Genomic DNA, 17,035 nt, shown 5'->3' with positions numbered 1-17,035 from the left:
TTTTCCACATACTGTACATTATTGTTTCTCCTCTATGCCCCGCCTCTCTATGCCCTTCATCCGTCTGAAAAGCGAGGTGTGCTCTGATTGGCCAGCTATCCAGTGCGTTGTGATATAGAATATAGAATCAGTGGAAATTCTATCTCTTTACGCGTGAACATTTGGGTGGTGTTATACAAATCTTCCCACATCGTGACGTAGATGTGGGGGCGAGTTAGAACGAGCCGCTTTAGGTAGGCGTGGTTGACTCTTAACTTTTATAAAGAATATCTCTTTGGATTTGAGACTTTAGTCTTTGCAATTTTACAGATCTTCTTTATGCACCAAGAGCTTGTAACACTTCAAAAAGAAAGGAAAAATTTAAATTGCATCATATGACCCCTTTAAATTTCAACTACTGCATTCCATTATAAATATAGAATAGAATAGAATAGCTTTTTATTGTCATTGTACAGCTGTACAACGAAATTTTTTTGCTCTCACACTGAAGTGCACACATACATACAAGAAATTACATAGAGGTACATTTAACAAAATGCAAACAATGATACAGAAAATATAAACAGTGCAATATATATTATAGTTATTCAAAGAAGTATTTTGGAAAAACATTTAAATTTATATTTCATAATTTTTATGCTGCTAAGAGAATTTTGATTTACACGTACCCATTGCCTCACACAAAATACGCATTATAATGCAAATTCTATAAATCAAAATTAAAAATCATAATTACAATATCAAAGAAAACTGATCATTCATAATCATGCAGCCTTACAGTGTATTTTTTTCGTCATTATGTGCCGCCAGACGGATGGATGTTATATTTACATTTGACTCTAAAAAGCTTTTTTACCCACACCCCCTCTCTATCTGTACGCACACACACACCCACACACACAAACTGTTTGTGAAAGAACCCTTGCTGTGCAAGCCAATTCTACCCCTTAATCATATCGTAGACCAAATTACACCACAAACCAACCCCACCATTACAGGGGAGGATACAGACATCCACAAACACGCAATCTGTCCCAATATGCATACTGGCTTAGTCTTGCATCTTGAGCACCAGGTTTTGCAGAGACATATGTGATTTGGAAAGGAGATCCGGTGCATCTGCAGCATGTATTTCTGAGTGTTGTACAGGTTGGAGAAGAAATCGCATTAGACCTGATTGCATTTAGTGAATGGCCTGTGGTTAATAGCAGTTCAGATTGAGGCACAGTGGGATCTGATTCCCTGGTGTTCAAATGCACTTTGAGCTTAAAAAAAGATCAGCACAAATCCATAGCACTATTTAGAGCTGGTTTAGTTGATAAAATGTCTAGAATAGTAACGAAATGCTTCAGATTAATAGTATGTGTTTGGCACTAGAGAGGGTGATAGAGTCACAATAGTCACAAAAATTTTGCCGGTAATATAACATTATGCATCATGAATATTGTGGTGATTTAAATGTGCTTTTTATCAGGCTATTATAATACCCTAAAAAGGTCCTTCCTTGTCTCACAACTATATTTGAATATGAGAGCATTAAGACAGAGATACGTTTCTGGTATAAACTTGATGTGTTTCAAACTGTTTGTTTGCCTCAAAATGGTAATGGCAATATGTGTTTGTTAATATATTTACATATTTTAATAAAAACAGTTTTCTTTAAAGAAAGTAATACTTTTATTCAGGAAAGACACTGACCAAAAGTGACAGTAAAGATATTTATAATGTTACAAAAGATTAAGATTTCAAATAAATGCTGGTTTTTGTTTTTTTTTCACTTTCTTTTCATCAAAGAATCTTTAGTTTCTACAAAATATTAAGCAGCACAATATTGATAATAATAAATATTTCTTGAGCACCAAATCAACATATTAGAATGATTTCTAAAGGATCATGTGATACTGAAGACTGGAGTAATGGCTGCTGAAAATATAGCTTTGCCATCACAGGAATAAATTACATTTTAAAATACAGAAATACAAAACATTGTAATCGTGTTTACAGTATTTTAATCAGTTTCACTTTTTTATTGCATTGTTGATCAGTAACGCAGCCTTGCTGAGCATAAGGGACTTCTTTCCAAAAACATTAAAGAAAATCTTAGTGATTAATGTTATAGATACATATTATATATATATAATATGTATTTATTTGTATGTATATATTTAAATTATTGCAGTGTATTGTTAAATGTGCATGTAAATAAAAATTATTAAATATAGTAAAGAGCTGTAAAAAATAGCATGGAAAATAAAAAAAATTAAATAGTATCATAGTGTGTGTGTGTGTGTGTGTGTATATATATATATATATATATATATATATATATATATAAGTGATAAGTGAATCACACATGCTTACAATGCAAAACATAAAGGCACATAAATATAGGCTATATTATGTGCATAATATGTAATTAGACCAGATGCAGAACTGGGCACAGTTATAATAGTGTGTCTGTTTGTGTATGATGCTCTTAAGCTTAAGTGCATGCTGATTACTGACAGCATTTTGGGGCCAGTCTGTGTGTTTATGGGGGATTACTGGGAGGGCATGGGATCGGTTTATGGGTCTGAGTATTTATGGGGTGTTGCTGGGATGGAGACCAACCAATCATGAGAGCGGGTGGGAAGGAAAGCAACCACAAGAGTAAAGAATGATTCAGAAGAGGGGCTAGTGCTTTTACGCCAATGGTTTGGGGTTACGTAATGTTGTTTTTGAAAGCGTCACTCTAAGCATGTTGGCTGCTGACTAGTGACTATACTTACATTCAATATTTTTAAAGGACATTTGTTGCCAGAAACAGCCTCTAAACTTTTATGTTTGATGGGAACTGCTGATTTGTTTATAATTTATTTTACTAGGGTTTTTGTGTATTTGATGACCACAGTTTTCTCACGTTGGGTCTGAGGACAGTCGAGAGCTCTTTTTCTGCTGAATTTTCATCCCTATTTAAGAAACTGGGTTAAAGGCAAGTGTTGCCCCTAGCAACAGGCCTCTCGATGAAACGGCTCCCCACGCTAGACCCCTTCGCACTTACACATGAACACACACACCGTTAATCTGATATTGGTTTTGAAACAATGTACTGCTAAATCATTCCACTTCTGGTATATTTTCACAAATGTTTCTGACTTCTTTTTCTCTTTTTTTAAAGGCACAGCGTCGCAGATCTCGACCAAGCGATGATGAGAGTTCTGGAGATGGATTTTACGACGATGAGGACTTATTCTCTGGATCTGGCTCTGGCTGTGAGTTTGATTTGTGATGTGTTTGTGTATGTGTCACTTTAGCATGTCGGTGACGTGTGAGTGTGAATCACTCATTACGAGGTCACAGCTGCCTTGTTTAAAAGTCCAGCCCGGGCTTCCAATCCCCTCACCAGCTGGTATAATTCTCACAACTCGACACCTTATCCCCCTCTTCATCTCTTGCTCTGTCTCACTTTGCTCTCTCTCTCTCTCTCTCTCGCTCTCTCTCTCTCTCTCTCTCTCTCTCTCAGCCCCTCTGTCTCACATTCCTCCCACAACTTCATACATTTATTTTAGACTCTGCTAACCGATGCCCACAGACTGACCGTAAAAAAACGCCCTTCTTTTCTTGTAAATAAAGAACACTTCTTCTTATATTTGCATGTGAATGTGTGTGTGTGTCTTTGTGAGTGATCATCTGATCCTCAGTAATCAGATTACTGTAAATAAGATCACTTAATCAGCAGGAATCTGGGTGTGGACGGCCAATATCTGCTAGTGCTTGGGTGTTTCTTTAGAGCACTTTTGGCCCGGTGGTCGTTTAGAAAATAAGCACTCTTCAAACACGCTTTTCACACATTATTTAATTTGACCGCTAACGTTATTGAACAGGGGACATAAATATCTCACAAGAGACTTCTGTGATTTTGTTGAAATTAATTTTGTTGAATTTCCACTACAATGTCATTTCCATCACGTCTCAAGTGATGTATTGTGTTTAATACAAATCTGAGGTGGACATGACATTTTAAATGGACTAAAATGGAATAAACAGCTCATTTTCATACATTTAATAGTCTTTTTGCATAGTTTTTGCAATTGATTGAAAAATCAACAATATAGATAATGTAAAACAAAATGTAAAAAGGGTAACATTGACCTTTTTTCCATTACACTAACAACTCGTGGTAAAAATGACATCACAACTTGTAATAATTCTGTATGTGTAAAAATTAATTATATAAATGTAAATCTTCACTAAACATTGAAGTAGTTTCTGATAATTTTAGTACGTTTAGATTATCGTAGTTTTTAATATATATTTATTGTTATGATGGCCTTTCATAATTTTTAAGCATCAAGGTCAAGGATAAACAATAAAATCTATTCCTAAAGCATTTGAAACACAAAACAGCAAAAAATAAAGGTGAAGTTTCTAAGACAATTTTAATGTGGCCTTCATTTAATAAAAAGAAGAAAAATCTGTTATCTGTTGAAATCAGTTAGTTTTAATAAAAATCAACCCTTGGGACATAAGAATGCCTGTAGGTAAAGAACCGCTGTCTATGTGTGTGCGCTTTATCAGCAGAGTTCGTGTGTTGCCGTGGCGCTTGCTTTGTTCTTTGTTTCTAGTGTGTGTGCATGTGTATTTCTTACCAAGGTTATTGATATTTTATTCATGTGTTGCCATGGGGATGTTCACATTCCTGGGCTGACCAATCCAAAGGTTGCTTTGAAGCCTTGCAGACACTTTTGCTAGGTATCATATGACACATTAACACGGTCTAAAATGGCTGTGAGTATTGATCTCCTTCACCCTGTCTCACCGTGTTTTCATTGCTCTTTCTCTACGCCTCCAGTTCCAGATATAGACGTTAGTCCAACTTCAGCAGGTGTGGCGGTCACAACAGAAGAGCCCCTCCCACTTTCTACCACACAGGCCACTGGCCCCGCCCCCTCGGCCTCCCCCGCCGCCGAGCCAAGTAGCCCACCTCCACCTGAGGTGGAACGCGAGAGCGGCTTGGGACAAGATGTAGACAGAGACAGCAAATTGGAGATGGAGATGGAGATTGAGAAAAAGTGGGAGGAGCTTGAGGAGGAGGAAATGAGACAGGCGAAGGAACAGGATAGAGAACAGGAATCTGAGATCGTAATAAGGTTGGGTGCTGATAAAGTGCAAGACGGAGAGGAGGAACAAGAGAGATCGAAAGCTACGGTTGCCCCCCGGCTGACTGATGTTCCTCTAGTGTTCGTGGACTCATCCACCACTCTGGGTGAGACTACAGTGGCCACTAGTGACCCGGAGGACCTCACCACCACAGAAGAAGAGGAAGATCTATACATTACTACAGAAACCATCATGTTAGAGCCATCAAGCACACCGGAGACAACAACAGATGACATCACAACCACTGAGGTCATCCCAACCACCAATGTGTCCACCACTGCTAAGCCAACCAGACCACGTCCTGCCCCGACCACTCCGAGCACCGCCCCCATACGACCCCGGAAACCACACACTACCCCCAGTAGAGCCGCCCCAACTGAGAGCAGCACTCGTTCAGTGATGACCACAACACAGGTTAGATAGTCCTCAGTATACATAAATAAAAAAGAAACAATATTACATGTAAGGATGCACCGATATGAAAACTCTGGCCAATACAGATAAGCCAGTAGTGAAAGTCTGTCTGTCTGTCTATCCATCTATCCATCTATCCATCTATCTATCTATCTATCTATCTATCTATCTAGTTCTGACTAATACAGATATGCTGACAATCATTTTAAATAAATGGCAGATATAAAATATTAGTTATTCTATACGTCTTAAATTAATTAAATACATACATAAATAAAATTAACAAATAAATAATATTCCAAGAGATGCACCAGTATGAAAATTCCAGCCAATACTGAGCAAGTAATTATTTTTAATAAATGGTAGATATTAAAATCTTAATTAATTTAAGAATCTTTAATTAAACATAAAACACTAAAAATTTAAATCTTAAAATGCTTCAAGTGAATTTAGGCAGCACAACAAAATCTACAAACAGGATATTTATTTTGAGTCTTGTTAAAGATTACATTTATTTATAAGTATTATTTGAATATTACAGTATTGTTAAATTATTAATTTTAAAGATTAAGTTTAAGTGAGCATTAGATGTGAGCAAAGGCAATCTAACTGTTAAAATAGTGGAAATGCACAGTTAAATATCAATTGTCGACAGGTATAGGTGCATTTAAAAAAAAAAAATCTTGCCACATTGGCCAAATAACCAATATGGTGCCAATATAATGTGCATCCCTAATCCCATTATTGCTTTTGACATGAATGATTTGCTCTGTAAGTATTCTCTTATTCCCTTTGGGATTAAAAGCAGTCGCCCCAAAAGGTTTTTGGACATTTATGACAAAAAAAAGAACAAAGTATGAGTGGCATTATTTGTTGTCATTTGTGAATTAATTTCATTGATTTAGTATGTGCATACTGCATCAAAACCACACTTTCATCAGATGATTTATCAGACATCTTTGCTAATTCTACTCTCAAAAACCAAGTTTATAATATATTAATACCAAGAACTTCTACAGAAAAGTCGGTCAGCAGTTTTCCTCTGTTTCTCTGGAAATGTTCTTTTCTGCTATACATGATCTGTTGTGCAATTTTGAAGGGGCATCATTTTTCCTTTCTTTTTTTATTCCTCATTTAGATACAAACACCAGATGAAACTGTAAATAATGAAGTTGCAGGACCAAGTCCAAGTGGTGATTTTGAAATCCGCGAGAATGAAGGTCGCCAAGGCAACGAGGTCAGGAGAGGCAAAGGGGAGCCTGGCGTAGCAGGAGAACCAGACTTGACTGGTAACACAGTAGATGCTGCTGGAAGCTCAGCCGCTCAACTTCCACAGAAGAACATCCTGGAGAGGAAGGAAGTTTTGATAGGTGAGGGATGCCTGACACATTCAAACCTACTCCCACAACCCAGTTCAGTCTTTCCTGTTTTTTTGGCTTCTGTCTTTAAACCTGTCTTGTCTATTTGTCTTGTATATATCTTTCATTTTTTATTTGTGTACATGTTTTTGTCTGTCTCCCTGTTGCTTATAAGATTAATAGACCACACTGAACTGAAAATCCTATTGTGGAAAAACTTTATGGCATTATTGTACAGCTTAACATATACACTACTGTTTGAAAGTTTGTGGTTGGTGATTTTATATATATATATATATATATATATATATATATTTGAAAGAAGTCTCTTATGTGTACTAAGATAAACAGTAAAGTACATAGTAAAAATATAAGTTGTGAAATATTATAATTTAAAATAACCATTTTTATTTTAATATATTTTAAAATGCTATTTATTCCTGTGATGGCAAAGCTGAATAAAGGTCATCATTTATTTAAAATATAAATATTTTGTAACATTATAAATGTCTTTACTGACACTTTTGACAATTCAATGCATCCTCGCTGAATAAAAGTATTAATTTCTTTGAGAAAAGAAAAACATATTTTTCCACCATCTGACCCCAAACGTTTGAACACTAATAGATATTGTGTCCAAGGTTCAAGCATGAAATAGCATTTCACAAAAGCTAATTATTAGTTGTTAGCAATATTATTAGTAGGAGTATTATGTTTGGAGTAACAGTTGTTTAAAGAACAGTTCACCCAAAAATTATTTATATTTTTGCTGTCCTATCCCTTTAACAAAAGCTTGCTCTTATGATCTCAAGCAAGAGCCTCCAGTGGACTTTATTTTAGCTCTCTGAGGAGAACACTTCTTCTGCTCTTTATCTTTTTTCCTTGTTCACGTTCACCTTCTCTGTTTGTTTTGCTGCCTCTCTGTCTCCATCTCCCCTCTCGTTTCTCTCTGTCATCTGATATGCTGTCTCTCTCTCCTCAGCCATTCTGATTGGAGGACTGTTTGCCTTTGTATTTGCAGACTTCCTGGTCATAGGTAAAGATGTAGGAGTCGCAGGCTATAGTGTGAAATTAGTTGGATTTTAGCTCGTTTTTTGCATTTTCGATTTTCGCAGATAAGCTTTAGTTTAGAGAGACTCAACTCTCCCTGCCTTGATTAAATGTGTTTTATGTTTGTTTGTCTTTTAATTGGTTTGGTTTTTATCATGCAGTGTGTTTGGTTCAAAAACATCAATGAAACTGAAATCAGCTGTCTCCTTCAGAAGAGTTCATTTGTAGTTGTGCTTATTGTTGGCATTGCATCCCCTAAATTATGACTGATTTTCAGCATAATGAGAGGGGGGTCAATGTCATAACAATTTATTTATTGTCCTATTGATTTGTTTAAAAATATATAAAAATTTCAGTTTATACATGCAATGCCTGAATTCCTTAATAACATGTTTTTACATTTTTTAATTACATTTTAAAACAAATGTTTACATTTCTGAAATAAACTTGTATTGTATGCATTTATAAAAATATTTTTATAAATTATAAAATGTAATCTGTTATTATTTCTTAGGAAATTGTAAAAATATTATACTTTTTTATAATACTTTTGTTAAAATATTATAAATAGCCATTTATTATTATTTTTCCCCCCAAAACCATATGAAAAGATAGGACTTGATTCAAAAAAAAAAAAAAAAAGATTTAAATTAATATTTTTTATCTTGAACACTCTTTTTTGTCATTGACTCAGAGACATTTGCACATTTATGGATGGTGGGAGAGAACGTAATTGTTGTTGAAGTGTTCATAATGATTTGAATTTGAAATGCTGTAAGTAATCAATGTCTCTTGTTCTTTCTCCAGCGGTGATTGTCGGAGGTGTAGTCGGAGCACTCTTCGCAGCATTCCTCGTAATGTTACTCGTCTACCGGATGAAAAAGAAAGATGAAGGCAGCTACACATTGGAGGAGCCTAAACAAGCCACTGTCACCTACCAGAAACCGGACAAGCAGGAAGAATTCTATGCCTAACATCCATACGTTCATCCTCGTTCATCTCTCCAACCTTGTCCCGTCTCTATCTGACCCCCCCTTTCTTCTTTTCATCTCACCCCTTTTCCTTTGATCCCTTTCTTCCCTCATTTCCCCATGAGAGTGCCTCTCATTCCACAGACTCGGAACTTTCTTTTCCAAAAAAATAAAAAATAAAAAATAAAAACTGAAAAAGATCAATGTAGAAAACAATGGAATTGTCGTGGGTGGGGGCGGAGCCAGAGAGGGCCGGACGCGAGTCTACACATACACAGAGAAGAAAAAAACTTTTTTAAGAACATGTTATTATTGATATGTTTAGGATCGTTGTTCTATGAAATTATGACCTGAATCTTTTTTTGTAAAGACACTGCGTTTCAGATGTGTTTCCTGCACAATATTATGGGAGCAAAAAAAAAAAACAGCATGAAAAATGAGGGAGAAGAAAAGAACACTGTTGGGGTCATGGAGGGATTGTGAAAGTCAATCGAGATGGAGAAAAAGGAGCAGAAATAGGAGTTGCATGGCAGAAATAGAGGAGGAATTTGGAGTCTGTACTCGAAATGCTCTTCTGTCACCAAGGTCATAGATCCAACGTTGTGTGGTGCCTTCCATTTCCCTGGTGCTAGAAACAGAGCTCGAGCAGGGCGAGCGTTTGTGTGTGTGTGTGTGTGTGTGTGTGTGCTTGTGCATATGTGTGCGATTGTATGTCTAAGGTGCCCTTGTGACCCCAGCCTAGACTCACTCGCACACACACGCACAGGTGCACACACTCGGCCCGACTCCCTCTGCTGGTAAGAGCGTGTGTCAGCACGACTTGGAGCAGGGAGCCCGAAACAGGTACACAGCACATTAAAAACACTGAAGGTTTGCTGTGAGGGAGCGCATGCATAGAATCAGAGGAATAGCCTCTCCTCTGCTCTGTATAAAGACTTTAGTAATCATTAGTAATAATCAATAATATATCAGCAGCTCTGAAAGGAAGGAAAATGGTGATCATAATATTCGTAGTGAAGGATATTATCTATTTAGCTGTGCAGTAAGGTTTTATCGGTGTAAATATCAACACAACTTTTTATTTTTGTCAAGCTTTTAACCATGCTATTGTATTAAAAAATTAAATACACACAGACACATATGCTATCATTATCCAGTTTTTGTCAGTTTAACCTGGAGAAATTCTGAAACGTTTGCTCAGGTTTATTAGTATTTCACCAGTCATTAGTCAAGCGTCCGGTTTTTGTTTTGAAAGCTCAAGGTTAGTCTCTCTCACTGCCAAATTCACTCACAATTGGAGAAATTTCCACTCGCATACATGCCACACAAACAACCCTGATGGACGGTCATGCTCAAGACGGATGTTGTAGGAACGTGTTAATGAGGAACTTGTGCAATTAGGGGGTTGGTGAACGTAAACCTAATGGTTTGGGAGAAAAACAGCTCGTCTGACATAAAGATATCTGAGCTGAAAGCCTTTAAGTAGTGCGATTTTAGTGATAGTCAAAATTACTGTCACTTTTTCCTCTGTTATTGTGTTTTATTTGATGTTCGTGTCAGGATACATTTAATTCATAAAAACAAAATGACTAGAAATGCATGAATTAGCAATAACAAGCTATCAACAACAGTCTCTGTGGTTGACATGCTCAGAATGTATGTGACATGTCATGTGGTGTGACTTGCAGCTGTAGCACAAGATGTTAGCAAAACGCTGAAATGATGACAACTTGTCTTAACACATATCATTTTAAATATCTGATAATGTAAATGTACTATATCCAATCTTGGACGGTTTGTGCACAGTATCAGCACTCCGTCCCTGAAATTTCCTTTTTATATCCATAGTAATGGAGAATTATACCCATCCCCGTTTATAAACATATTGCTGAGGGTAAAGCTGCCATAACACTGAAACGTGACATCAAATAACGTGTCCTGTTATATCACAAATCATGCGTTTAGAATGCATGGTCATGATTTTTTACACTCAAGCATATTCAACTGAGTGTGTCTACTAGAGCACATTCAAGATGCCACACTGTTCTCAATGGAATATTTTAGGAAGGTGGGGGAGATCTTGAGACCCATACGGGGTGGTTTTACTTCAGTCTATGATTGTAATGTCACACCTGTGCAACAGTACCAGTAGCTTGAATATTGTACTCTGTATGATCATGTCCTGACTGTGCGTGAGTATGTATGTGTGAATATTGGCTTGTTTTAATGCATCTGCAAGTGTGTTTCACTCCCCAATAGTTCTTCTGTTGTGGGGACATATTCTCCTCTCCCTGCACTTAAATTGCTCTGTGACACTGACAATTGCACAAACACACAAAACATGTTACATAGCATCACAGCCTCGGCCTTGTAAATAGGACATAGAGTGATTTCTGACCCATCACAGCACACCTTTAATTAAATTACTATAGTAAGGGCCAGTCTCCTGGACACTGAATAAAAGTTACAGACCGGTAATCGGTTTGACTGATATTTGGGGGTTTCTTTTACCAATATTCACATTTTCTACTTGGCTGTCTGTTCTGTAATATTCAGTCTACTGAATAAGTACACCATCTAGTAGATGTCTAAAGAATAGCAGCGATGCCATTACACCACTATATGTTCACATGTAAAATAAAGACTTGTAAATGTTTGCATAATTATGTCACTTTTTACGTGAAACAATGAGAAACATGAAGCATTTTAACCTTGAGACTTAGACATAGACCACATAGACCAAACAAAGATAGAAATGAATTTGCAACTGATCTACAACAACTAAACACAGAGAAAGTTATAAATATATTGCAAAAAAAATAATGCAATTATTAGTATTTGTAATTATTGAGAAAATAATGATAATACTTATGTTTTTGCTTAATTATTTTAAATGACAATTAAAAAGTGAAACACAATAACCTTCATTACAAAAAAAATGTATCTATTCAGGATTTGTCTTCAGTTGTGTCTAAGAGACTGGCTTTAACAACCAATGCTCACAAAACCTCAGCAATCATTAGTGTCTAATTGGAATATTGACTTGAATAATGTTAATCAATTGCTTACATGCTAAACAAATAGTTGCAAGCCTACAATTAGTATGTGAAATTCAGGTATTAAGACGTGATGATTGTTTAACATTTTTTTGTACAAAACAAACTGTTGGTGCTGGAGGTTTAATATTTTGATCTTTCACAGCGTTCACCCCACCACTCCTACAATCTAATCTTGTGAGCAACACATTCACATGTCCTTGTGAAGCCCCCACCTCCCAACAACAAACATGCACCTGTCCATTCTGGAGCATCTGGAGGTCACTGTGTGTTAATGTTATGGACGTCAGTGGAACTTTGAGTTTGCATTGCGGTCTTTTCTACTCATTTCTACTTGTAACCTGTCACTCTTTCTATTCATAGCCAAATATGAGGCGGGCCTTCCTGTGTCTGTGCCAATCACAGACCAGCGTGGTCCTGGTCTGACGGTCTCCCAGTGTGGTTTTATAAATGCACATTTTTTTAAAGAACTTGTTTTGTTTTTCTTTTTTTCTCATTGGTTGATCTGTGTATAAAGAGGCAAAGTTCTGTCACTAGTATGCCACTCTATTCTAAATAAAACCTGATTGGTTATCTCTGTAGCTGCTGTGATTTAATTGGTTAAAAGCCTGAAGCTGGCTATGGTGGAATAACATAGTAGCCTACTATACTATTCTTGTAGTATGCATACTACGTACTTAGAATTCTGCATCCTACTATGCAATGTGCTTGACTTAAGTTAATTTGCTGTCATGTATGAACTAGAAGCAACATCAGCAACAATTTTAACATCACCATCATTAATTGATCAGGCTACCAGGAGTTTTACACAAAGGTAAAATGTATTTAAAAAAAAATCAAAATAAACGTTTGAGAGGATGGGTGGACTGAATACCACTCACTGAATTTGGAACAGGGTTAACTAAAACTAGCTAACTAGTGAACAAAGCAAGATTTCTCATCTTTATTTAGATTAACTTGAACTCAAATAAATAAAAATAAAATAATAATAAAAAAACAAGCCTATAGACATTTAAAAATAATTAGAATTAACATGAAAATGAAAAATATTAATAAAAACTAATAGTACCTCAATGATACTAAAATAACACCGGATAGCTGCAGATCAAGTTTTTAGCTTGTTTGTGAACTCCAGATTTTTATTCTTTGAACTGAACCCTTGTGATCTAATATAAAGTGTAGGCTATATGAAAGCAAAATATGTGTGCTCGAGAATTAAATTAAGTTTGACCCATAAATTAATTTCACAAAGAAAAATAAGGTCAGATGAGTCAACAATTAATTTAAAATGAAGACGGTTTTGTTGTTGCAGTCAATAACTAATAAAATTTATATATATACAAACCGTATATCAGTCCGTATGATTATAGGCATATACATACACTCTAAAAAATACTGGGTTGTTTCATCCCAACTTTGGGTCAAATATGGACTAACCCAACCGTTGGATTACATTTTTACATTACATTTTTAACCCAAAAGTTGGGTTAGTCCATATTTGACACAAAATTGGGTTGAAACAACCCAGCATTTTTTAGAGTGTAGACTGTTTTTTTTTCCAATATAATTTAATCTACAAACAATGAAAATACAACATTTAAGTCTACCACAGTGCTTACGAGGACAGATATTGTTGAATACAACCCTGTTCAAGACAAGTGAAATTACATGAATATTACTGAAGGTCAAGCGCGGCCAGTTGACGAATTACAGTTTAAGTCACTTCCTTGTTGGCTTCACGAGAGAGAGCGGGAGGTTGCCGCTTGGATTAACCCCTTTAATTAACCTAAGGACTACAGGATTTAAGCCATTTAATTAAACTGTTTAATTTGAATTGAAAATGCCGACACATTCAAAACATGGACACCTGTTTTTTAAACAAATGCAATTTTCTGTCTTCAGGTCCAGCGTGTGTTGATGTGGCACCTTGTGTGTCTCAAGGAGGCTTTTTGGAGTACATGCCCCCTCCTATGCACAGTCCTCCTCCGATACGGCGTGCTTCCTTGCCTCTTATCACGGCTTACAACCCCCCTACTCACACCGTGTCCTTGCTGCTGGACACACCTGAACACAGTGAGCCCAGCTCCGCAGACACAACGCCGCTGAGTTTGCAGACTGACACGGGGTTAGTATGAAACTAGGTTACTCATCTCCTGCAGTTCCTTTGTTAACCACTAGACGTCAGCACAGAGCTTATATAGTGATTTTCAGAGGTGGAGGTCTGTACTACAGTAACAGTAGCAGGTGTTCCTGCCACAGAACGCTTGATATGATTAGTAGTCAGCATAACTGGCCATAGCATTTGACAGTCTGATCACAAATAGTATGTACGCTACCGTTACAAAGTTTGGGGTCAGTGAGGATTTTTTCTTGTTTTATTTTTACATTAAATTGATCAAAAGTGACAGTAAGGATATTATCATCCCAACTTTGGGTCAAATATGGACTAACCCAACCGTTGGATTACATTTTTACATTACATTTTTAACCCAAAAGTTGGGTTAGTCCATATTTGACACAAAATTGGGTTGAAACAACCCAGCATTTTTTAGAGTGTAGACTGTTTTTTTTTCCAATATAATTTAATCTACAAACAATGAAAATACAACATTTAAGTCTACCACAGTGCTTACGAGGACAGATATTGTTGAATACAACCCTGTTCAAGACAAGTGAAATTACATGAATATTACTGAAGGTCAAGCGCGCATGATTGCAACAGTGTGACACTGAACCTGACGGAAACACGCCTGGTGTGCATGTCACGTGATGTAACCTGAGCCGCGTCTGCAGGTTATCAATCAATACTCAGGCTAGAGTTTGCGCGTCACTCAAGCTCAATCACTTTAATATATAGTTTACGGATAGAGGTCTGTGCGTGTGCGCAACACGATGGCTGAAGATGCCTTGTTTGCCAGTGATTACGGTGGGTGATTTGTTGTAAATTAATTGATTGACCCATTGTTTTTGACACCGATAATTGTCTAATTGGTCTAATTTCTGCACGGATAACAGGTCTAATGGTTTGATACTCAGGGCGGAGGTTCAATTTATTCTCTAATTAGCGGTAAATACGCAAGTGAAGAAAGCGTCACGTTTCACACCTTTAAGTAATGTTTATAACATTAATTAGATGGTAAATCTCTGGCAATAATATTTTTATTGTTCCCACCACACACTTTTTTTTTTAATTGTTCACGTTCTTTGAAAAGCTGTAGAATTCAACACATAAAGACAGTTTGCAGTTTTAAATTGTTTTTACAGTTTTACATTGTAAGAGTTATGAACTGTAATGACTAAAAACATGTAATATGAAGTTAAATCTAGAAAATAAGAGTTTATTTCATGAAAGGCGAGCCATGTCTCCAAGTTAAAGGGATAGTTCGCCCAAAAATGAAAATTCTGTCATCATTTACTCGCCTCATCTCGTTCCAAACCCATTAGACTTTCCTCTGAGGAACATAAAAAAAATAAAAATTCTTCTTTGGCCTTTACAATGGAGGTCAGGGGTAACCAAAACAGTGTGGTTACCAACATTTGTTAAAGTAACTTTTTTGTGTTACTTTACTAAATTTGTGTTAAATACTTTAACTAAATAAAGTCAGACAGGTTTGAAACAACATGAGGGTGAGTAAATGAGAACATTTTAGGTGAACTAGCCCTTTGGAATCAAAGTCTGAGAGTTCTATATGCCAGGCAGATAATAATGCACCTTTCTATGACAGAATGCTGAATCAGTTCTGAATTGAAGGAGATTTCATTCATTGCGAGTTTGCTTGTTAACATTACAAGCGTTCTTTTCTAGATAAATATTGTTTTTTTTCATGCCATTGTCATATTTACAGATGGTCCATGTCCTCTGTGTGAAGAGGATGAGCAGAGAGGGTATTGTAGATACAGAAACACCGAGCAAGAGAATGAGAGAGAAAAAAACAGTGATGGAGAAGAGGTGGAAGACAAGGAGTCACAGGAGTTCAAGAGGGACGCTGAGGTGAAACTAGAGAAATTAACTGAGGAGAATTGGACAGTAGGTCAAGAACCTGAAGATAGGAAAATAGAGACGGACAAGGAAGAAAACAAAACTGAAGATGTCACACAGAAAAATGAAAAAGGCACAGAAGATGACGAAGAGACAAACAAGAAAGCAGATAATGTAGAAACGGATGAAAAATATAACAAAGATGAGCAGGAAAGTACATTAGGTTTCAAAAATGATGAAACAAAGACAGTTGATGATGATGCAGAGGCAAGCAACTTGCTGGTGCCCCCTCTGGAGGATGACTGTTTTTTGCAGATGGGCCCAGACTGCACCATAGACCTGGTGATGGTGTGTGATCAGTCGGTGGAGAGATGTTTGAATGAAGACCTTTTGTTATGCCCCCCCAAATCTTCAGATCTCCCCCAGCAGCCCAGACCGTTATCTATCACATTACCCCCTCAAAATACCACGGTACTCCCCTTTCAGCCCCAGTCTCTACTTCAACCTCACCTCCCACCACAGGCCCAGCTGGAGGCCCCATGCTTGGGCAAACGGCCCTATAGAAGCAGGACCGATGTACCCACAGGACAGCTGGAGGTGACGCTGCGTCAGGTGTACAACACTCGCCGCTACACCCGTTTCGCCAGCAGAGTGGCCCCTCTTATACCTCTGGCCTCAGTTGGTGGAGAAACCAGCAGTCAGGCTTTACCCTCCATCAGCATGGATGCTCCTCTAATGCCTCCAAAGAAGAAAACTCGCACCTTCTACAGCACCGGTGAGAGAACGTACATATTAAAGGCATAGTTCACCCAGAAATGAAAATGTTCTTATCGGTTATTTACTTTCATGTAATTTTAAATCTGTAAAACTTACTTTCTTCTGCGGAAACACAATAGAAGATATTTGAATATCTTATATTAATATCTTATATTAATAAAGATATATTAATATCTTGCAATGTAAGTCAATGGGGTCCAGTGTTGTTTTGGACCCCTACTAACTTTCATTGTATGGTCAAAATATATGTATATATATATGTGTGTGTGTGTGTGTGTATGTGTATGTTTG

General features: G+C 36.9%; 2 protein-coding genes across 2 annotated transcripts in view; both read left to right on the top strand.

Annotated features, from left to right (window-relative positions):
- LOC107697058 (syndecan-3-like) overlaps window positions 1–9,428 on the top strand; it is a 31,060-nt gene extending 21,632 nt beyond the window's left edge. The window contains exons 2-5 of the mRNA XM_016497702.1: window positions 3,158–3,251; window positions 4,832–5,553; window positions 6,692–6,923; window positions 8,769–9,428. Of these exons, the coding sequence (XP_016353188.1) occupies window positions 3,158–3,251; window positions 4,832–5,553; window positions 6,692–6,923; window positions 8,769–8,935 (1,215 nt within the window). The 3' untranslated portion in view covers window positions 8,936–9,428. The remainder of the gene's footprint in view (window positions 1–3,157; window positions 3,252–4,831; window positions 5,554–6,691; window positions 6,924–8,768) is intronic.
- A 5,309-nt stretch (window positions 9,429–14,737) lies between these two features.
- LOC107697044 (homeobox protein Hox-A3-like) overlaps window positions 14,738–17,035 on the top strand; it is a 4,498-nt gene continuing 2,200 nt past the window's right edge. Inside the window, exons 1-2 of the mRNA XM_016497675.1 lie at window positions 14,738–14,914; window positions 15,834–16,742. Coding sequence (XP_016353161.1) covers window positions 14,881–14,914; window positions 15,834–16,742 — 943 coding nt within the window. The 5' untranslated portion in view covers window positions 14,738–14,880. The remainder of the gene's footprint in view (window positions 14,915–15,833; window positions 16,743–17,035) is intronic.

The sequence above is a fragment of the Sinocyclocheilus anshuiensis genome, unplaced genomic scaffold, assembly GCF_001515605.1.
Source record: "Sinocyclocheilus anshuiensis isolate Anshui unplaced genomic scaffold, SAMN03320099.WGS_v1.1 scaffold1396, whole genome shotgun sequence".
NCBI lineage: Eukaryota > Metazoa > Chordata > Actinopteri > Cypriniformes > Cyprinidae > Sinocyclocheilus > Sinocyclocheilus anshuiensis.
This window is presented reverse-complemented; position numbering and strand designations above follow the sequence as displayed.